We start from the raw sequence: 7,842 nt of genomic DNA, 5'->3' as shown, positions 1-7,842 counted from the left end.
CCCCCCCCTCCCCCCAAGAAAAAAAAATAAATCTGTTTCCTCAGCAATGTTAAAAAGGCAATGTTTAGGCATTCCTGTCAATCCGCACATCGATCTCCCGGCCCCGCAGCTGGATCCCGTTCATCATGCGGCAGGCGCGCTCTGCCACCTCAGGGGACTCAAACCGAACCACCCCGCAGCCTTTGGACTTCCCGTTCTCCATCTTGATGTCAGCGTACAGCACGTGCCCTGGGGAAGAAAGGAAAAGCTGGTGGTGAAGGGGAGGTTTAGGTGGGATGATGAAAAATGGCTTTGACAGGAAGGGAGGGGGAAAAAAAACCGACGGCGGTTGAGGCCTCGTCAAACGTGGAGTTTGTCAAGGCCCTGAGCAACCTGATCTGGGTGAGGGTGTCCCTGCTTGCTGAAAAGGGTTGGACTAGATGACACTGAGGTCCCTTCCAACCTAAATTATTCTATGAACCTTGCAAGACCACCCAGCTCCATCAAACCAGACTTTTCTCCTCAAAAGTGGCTTTAATTTAATTTACCGGCTACCCTGAGAAACTCCCCTGAGAGGTGAAGCTGCAGGAGAACTCTCCTTGCTTGAAAGAAGTGTTCTTGGTTTAAGAAGTGAAGGAATTCAACCTGCTGCTTCTCCCTCTCCAGCAGCAGAAAGAGGTGGATGGAGCAAAGCACAGGCCAACAAGCCCCCTGTAACTTGTCAACACAACATGGCCACTGATGGGGCTGGGAGTTGGGTTTGCCCTGGGACAGGAGATACTGGGAGGTGTCTCATGGGTAGCACAAGATTTTGGAGAAAAAGGTCTGGGCATGGCAACCACTGCTGTGAAACACACCACCCCTGAGCTGAACACCTCGACATTCCAACAGCCAAATTCATCATTTTGAAAATGTTTTTTTAAGGACAGTTTTCCCAGATAACTATGTTCAATTAGACCCAAAGAATTCCTGCAGGTGCTTCTCAGGATTTCCCTTTCTCAAGCTCCAAAGAACTTACCCACAGATAAACCCAGGTGTTACCCAGGTTATCCCCTGGGCAGGCACTGATTTCCTTTCACTACTGAAGTCTTGCTGGTATTACAGGGACAGTCAACAATTTCTCAATACTTAACTCTTAAATTTCTCAATTTAACTGAAATTTTTTAACTTAAATTTTAATTTTTAATTTAACTTAAATTTTAACACTTAAATTTTTCAACTTAAGATCTAGTAAGTCTGGGTAATTTTTTAGTTAAGATCCCAGTGTCAGGGACATCCAGAGCAAGGGGTTCCCATTTCATTCATACTCAGTTCTCAGAGCAACTAACTAGTGATCAAGTAACTTACCACATTCATTAAATTTATCTTTCAGCATTTTCCACGTAAAATCAAAAGGCAGCTGTGAAAAGAGAACAGGCTGTTACTGAGGATCTGCTCAAGAGCTTGGACCTGCCAGCTCTTCAAAACATGGTTCCACTGTTCAGCAACTCCACTGCCAGATGCTGACAACTCTTCTGCTCAAGAAATGGCTTCAACTCCCCAAGTCCCACCTAACCCCACCTCTGGTCTCATGCAGTGTTAAGATATTCTGACTGAAGCCAACTGACCAAGGTGCTGGTACCAATCAGCTCAACAGGGTCTGAGATACAAAGAGTAATATGAGGAGGATTAGACCAGATGATCCTTGAGGTCTCCTCCAACCTGACATTCTATGATTAATTCAATGGTTTGAGAAGGAGAGGTAGGAAGAAAGCTACTCACATTTCTCACAAATATCTGACAGGCTTTTCTGGCCACCCCAGCTGCAGGTCCTCCAGTTCCTCCCATGGAGCCTGCAAAATTGCCTGCAAAGTTTCCACGTTCCATGTCCATTGGCCTTTCAAAATTGCTTCCCATGGCCAGTCCCATTCGTTCTATGCCTGTGCCCATGCCCTGTCCCATGGGAGGTCCCATCCTGTCCATGTTGGAGGCTCCAATGCGTTCCAAGCCCATCCTCTCCATGCCAGCAGCTCCCATCCGCTCCATTCCTATCCTCTCCATGGGAGCACCACCCATACGATCCAAACCAGCAGGCATTCTCTCCATCACCTGCCCCATTCCAGATCCCATGCCAGCAGGGACCATCCTCTCCATGCCTATTCCCATTCTCTCCATGCCAGACCCCATCCTATCCACACCTGAGCCCATCCTGTCCATGGAGGCACCGACTCGGTCGATGGCAGAGCCCATCCTCTCGATCCCAAAGCCCATGCCTGAGCCCATCCTATCTATTCCAGAGCCCATCCTTTCCAGACCTGGGCCCATCCTCTCCATGTTGGGAGCCATGTGATCAATTCCCAGAGGGGCCATTCTGTCAATTCCTGACCCCATCCTCTCCACGTTGGAGCTCATGCGATCCAACACCAGACCCATCCTGTCTATCTCTGACCCTGCTCTCTCCATCCCATGCCCCATCCCAGCAGGCATTCTGTCTATTCCCGAGCCCATACGATCAATGCCAGGTGCCATCCTCTCAATCCCAGGAATGTTGGAATTTCCACCACCTGGAACACAACACACAAGATTAGCAGTAATCAGACAGGCACAGAAAAAAAAAAATAACCCAAGCGTTTTTTTACAGTGAAAGGCTTAAAACCTTTCATCATCCTTTAGAAAAGGAACCCTGTGCTGTTTATTTAGGAAAAATAAACACCCAACCAATGGCTTAAGCTGCCAGAATGGTGCAAATGCACAGAGCTGCTCCTGTTTAGAAGAAGGAAGCTCTGTTCTGCCCTGCTCCATCACTGCCTCAGCCATGACTGAGCTCTCACACCATGGGGTTTGCTGCAGAGTATGAACATGAAGCAAAGTTTCACTCCAGCACTGGTGTGATGACACAACACATAATTTGGGAGAGCAGTCACCTCACCAGACCACACTAGGCTGGAGAAAAGTTGCTAAAGGAGCTTAACTTGTGTACACACCAAGAAACCATTCCAAAAAACAAAAGCATAAGCAAACCAGAAAAAATTTTGAAGGCATATGCAAACCTAGGAGATCAGGTGGCAAAAGTAGTGAACTAAATCCTGGGGAGACACCCAAACAGCTTGCCCAGAGAAGCTGTGGCTGCCCCATCCCTGGAAAGGTTGAAGGGCCCAGGTTGGATGGGGCTTGGAGCACCCTGGGCTGGGGGAGGTGTCCCTGAACATGGCACAGGATGGGACTGGATCAGCTTTAAGGTCCCTCCACACCCAAACCAAACGATGGTTCTATGAACATGGCCCCAGAACTGCCAGCTCCAGGGTCCATCTCCACTGAACCTGGAAGTGCAGGGATGGGAATTCCAGGGAATTGTTCAGCTCAGGCTTGGAGCTGCTGTCACCTCCAGCAAGGCCCCACAAATAAGCACAGAAACACCCCAAGGAAGACGTTTCCCACCATTTTTATATAAAACCAGCTAACTTCCACCCTGTGCCACCTGAGAACATCAGGTACATTGCCTGCAGGAACCTTCCTGCCTTTGACCTCCACATCCCCAGGCAGGGATGTGTAAAAAAAACACACAAAAATGTTGGACATTAAGGAAGAAATTCTTTGGTGTGAGGGTGCTGAGCCCCAGGTTGCCCAGAGAAGCTGTGGCTGCCCCATCCCTGGAAAGGTGTCCCTGACCATGGCAGGGGTGGCACTGGATGAGCTTTATGGTCCCTTCCCACCCAAACCAGGCTGGAATTCTGTGTGGTTACAGACTAGGACTGATTCTCCTTCTCTTTCAGAAGAGCAAATCTCCTTCTGGACTGAAGACTGAACAACAGACCCAGAAGCACCACCAGACTCTGTCCAGTCCAGGAGGTTTCTAGAGAGCTGGGCAAGCAGCAGAACCAGCTCTGTGATAAAATGGATGAGCTTTAAGGTCCCTTTCAACACAAACCATCATGGATCTGCTTGACAGAACTCCCTTGGCTGAGCTGTCCTGGCTTTGAGTTCCTTTAGGAACAGGCTCCTCCCCTCTGGTTTAGGTAATTTTTGCTGTTGTACAAAGAATCTTGGCCTATCAAGTCAAGTTTAGCACTGTAAAAAAATCAAGTTTAATCTGTACTTAAGTTATCTACAGATATTTAAAGAAGAGAAAGAAGATCTGTAACCCTAAGGTGATCCTAGGCTCAAGAAAACTGAAGCAACCACATTTACAAACAGCACCCATCTGCTTCAGGGTTTCAAGCTTCAGTAGCACCTTAACACAGAATGGTTTGGGATGATGTGACTTTTTTTTTCCTTTTTCCCACCTTTTTTTTTTTAACGAAGAAGCAACAGCAATAAACATTTTGTACTTCTCCAGCTGAAAGCTGGCAGCATGGTGCATTTTTATGGAATGTCCCAGAAAACAGCAAATCCTGGGCAGGCAAAGCCAGCTCTTTGTTACCAGATGTGGTGCAGGCATGAAGCAAAAAGAATTAATTCTGGAAGGAGGGGGAGGTCTGCCTACTTTTGATATATTGGGGTTCAGGGTCTTGTGGTTTGGTTTTTTTTTTTTCAGAAATTGGGCAGTTTTAAGTGCTCCATTACTGAAAATGTCCAATCTTTCCCCAGAGCCATTGGGTAACTTGCTAGGAAGCTCAGTGGTACCCAGGCAGCAGGAAGGAGCAGCACTTGGTTTTCCCTGAACAAAAAAAAAAAAATCAGCATTTACTAGCAGTATTTTAAAATTAACAACTGCCAGCAAAGCTGACAATTTACAAATATTTCTTTTCCATCCTTCCACAATTTTTTAGAAGAGTTTTACAGCATAACACTGCTTAACTATTTAAATATCATCTCCCTCAACTATTTTTATTCTATTCTGCTATTCATGAAGCTCACCACCAGTGAGTTACCAGAACTGAACTGCTGCTTTAAGTGCTTGAAAGTTTTTTTTTTAAGGCTGTGTTTTCTCTCCAGCATTAATTTTAAGGTAAGGACATTTTTGTCTTCTTTTTTTAAAAATTACTTTTTTATAAAAAAAAGAAAAAGAGATCAACTTTTTGTTTTCCCTGAACAAAAAAAAAAAAAATAATCAGCATTTACTAGCAGTATTTAAAAATTAACAACTGCCAGCAAAGCTGACAATTTACAAATATTTCTTTTCCATCCTTCCACAATTTTTTTAGAAGAGTTTCACAGCATAACACTGCTTAACTATTTAAATATCATCTCCCTCAACTATTTTTATTCTATTCTGCTATTCATGAAGCTCACCACCAGTGAGTTACCAGAACTGAACTGCTGCTTTAAGTGCTTGAAAGTTTTTTTTTTAAGGCTGTGTTTTCTCTCCAGCATTAATTTTAAGGTAAGGACATTTTTGTCTTCTTTTTTAAAAATTACTTTTTTATAAAAAAAAAGAAAAAGAGATCAACTTTTTGTTTTCCTTGAACAAAAAAAAAAAAAAAAAATAAAATCAGCATTTACTAGCAGTATTTAAAAATTAACAACTGCCAGCAAAGCTGACAATTTACAAATATTTCTTTTCCATCCTTCCACAATTTTTATAAGAGTTTTAAAGCATAATATTGCTTAACTATTTAAGTATCATCTCTCTCAACTATTTTTTTTCTATTATGCTATTCATGAAGCCCATGACCACAGTGAGTTACCAGAACTGAGCTGCTGCTTTAAGTGCTTGAAAGTTTTTTTTAAGGCTGTGTTTTCACTCCAGCATTAATTTTAAGGACATTTTTGTCTCCTTTTTTTTAAAATGACTTTTTTATAGAAAAGATCAACTTTTCCTTGCATACAAGATCTGTTTATCAAAGCCACCTGAGCTGTATCAGAAACACTGAATTTCACCTTTTTTACCAATTCAATTGAAATTACCTCAATTTAACAGAGCACAGCAACAACAACCAGCTCAGAACTGGCTCTATCAAGCAGAGCAGATGCTCACAGAAGACACTAAAACCATTCAAGCTCTGAAACTCTCCAGGAAGCATGATGAGTAACTCTTGCCATCTCAAAGCTGCTACAGCCAGGACAAACTACTGCAGTAAATAGATATTAAAAAAATCTGTTTTGGTGCAATGAAACATGCCTGGCTTTTATGTCCAGCTCAGGTATGTGTCCTGGTTTGGGCCAGGATAAAGGTGATTTTCTGTCTTGTACTTTTGCTTTCAGCTCAGTCTCTTCTAAGTAGTTGCACTTGCTGAAATTAACAGCAAGTTTCTCAGTGTGTGTTTCTAGGACTGGTAACACTTGATGTTTATAGTTACAGCCAGAGCCTGGTGTGCAGAGCCAAGGACACTGCTCAGCTCTGAGGAAAACATTTTACCTTCCAGAAGGGATAAAGAGGTCCCACCTGCAGCCTCCTCTGGGGAGGAATGGACAAGAGAGATGCCACAAAGCATGAAGAGTAACTTTTGCCATCTCAAAGCTGCTACAGCCAGGACTTCAGAGGCAAACTACTGCAGTAAATAGATATTAAAAAGTCTGGTTTGGTGTAATGAAACATGCCTGGCTTTTATGTCCAGCTCAGGTATGAAAAGCAGGGAATGAAAGTACTCAGCTCACTGTACTTACTTATTCCTCTCTCCAAGTTCTCTCCAAAGCCACGAGACATTGGCATCTCATTTCTTCCAAATTCTCTGTCAAATCCTCCACCCATGGCACGATCCATCTCTGAAAAGATGAAGTTTGACACAGCTCAGTTCTTCAGGATATCTAAATGACTCCTGAGAGGCATCATCTTTAACAGCAAGTTTTTATTTCTGTTGTCCTGATCATTTTATCATGGCTCAAGAAGACTAAAGAAACAAACAAAGCAGGACTCAGATGAGACACAGCCCTCTGAGGCAGCCACTTTGCTCTGGTGAACAGACAGCACAGCTTAGCCCTTTCTAAATGAATCCTCTAAATTACCCTTCAAGACAACCTCAACAAATGATTTGTTTTCTGCAGCTCAGAGGTAACGAGGGACTTCTGGACACTATCCCAGATTTAAAGTTTTTTCAAGAAAAGCTCAGCAGAGGAAAATGACCAGTCCAGAGAGTCTCTCCAGGGTTATTCTTTCAGAGAACACAAGCTGGATGTACAAAACCCAGACCACCTACCACTCATCCTGCCCATGTTCATCCCAGCTGGGAAGCGACCCATGTTCTCCATGCCACCAAAAGGACCTTCCATTCCTGAAAAAAAGAATTTTTCCAGGGATTCTGTAGCAATCTGTTTCAACTTCTTAACTTCAAACCCACAGAAGCTTCTTGCACAAAATATTTTAGAGGCACCAAGATTCCCAGCCTAAATTTTGGTCAGAATTTGGTCCCTAATCTCCTAAACCAAGGGCAGTTTTTAACAGGTTGCATGACCAAAATGTTGGTCATGTTTTGTCTGACATCTTTACCCTTCCCCACACACCCCCAGCAGTATAATTAATATTTAAAAAGGAATAATTACTGATTTTTCAAAGAGCAAAAATGCCTGCTGGACATAAATGGCTAAGTTTACATGACTTTGTGAAAGCCCAAGCCAAAAACCACAACTTACCTCCCATTTTATTCATTCCAAAGCCCATGCCTTCCATTCCCATTCCTCAAAATAAAAAAGAGAAAGTTTTATATAGCAGATGCAATTTTACAACAGTTCAGCCATCTGACTGGCCACAGAAACACAGACCATACAACGTGTCTACTGGTTGGACTGGAGAGCTTAGATGTGGTAACTCTGAGTAGGTTGCAACATTCCTCCCCAGAAAAAAAAGCAGGAAGGGGGAAAACCCCACAGGTCTTTTAAAACTGAAAGCTGAATGTGTGCTACTTTTTAGGTGGCTCTTGAAAAACTTGTGCTGTTTTAGCAGATCCTAAGCAAAGATTTGCAAGCCCACTAGTGTTGAGTGACAGATGGTTTTCAAAATTTAATTTC

General features: G+C 43.4%; 1 protein-coding gene across 8 annotated transcripts in view; it reads right to left on the bottom strand.

Annotated features, from left to right (window-relative positions):
* LOC139788116 (heterogeneous nuclear ribonucleoprotein M-like) overlaps window positions 1–7,842 on the bottom strand; it is a 28,252-nt gene that overhangs the window by 10,989 nt on the left and 9,421 nt on the right. For 3 of the 8 annotated variants that reach the window (XM_071727715.1, XM_071727719.1, XM_071727720.1), the window contains 6 exons: window positions 7,468–7,512; window positions 7,035–7,109; window positions 6,505–6,603; window positions 1,741–2,522; window positions 1,327–1,378; window positions 10–228 (listed from right to left, as the gene is read on the bottom strand). The exons of 2 other annotated variants lie outside the window; for them this stretch is intronic. In XM_071727715.1, the coding sequence (XP_071583816.1) occupies window positions 65–228; window positions 1,327–1,378; window positions 1,741–2,522; window positions 6,505–6,603; window positions 7,035–7,109; window positions 7,468–7,512 (1,217 nt within the window). In that variant the 3' untranslated portion in view covers window positions 10–64. Of the gene's footprint in view, window positions 1–9; window positions 229–1,326; window positions 1,379–1,740; window positions 2,523–6,504; window positions 6,604–7,034; window positions 7,110–7,467; window positions 7,513–7,842 lie in introns of those variants that run through there. 3 more of the 8 variants (XM_071727721.1, XM_071727723.1, XM_071727717.1) reach the window with 3 other exon arrangements.

This window comes from Heliangelus exortis, chromosome 28, assembly GCF_036169615.1.
Source record: "Heliangelus exortis chromosome 28, bHelExo1.hap1, whole genome shotgun sequence".
NCBI lineage: Eukaryota > Metazoa > Chordata > Aves > Apodiformes > Trochilidae > Heliangelus > Heliangelus exortis.
Note: the sequence above shows the minus strand (reverse complement) of the source record. Positions and strands in the feature narration are given on the sequence as shown.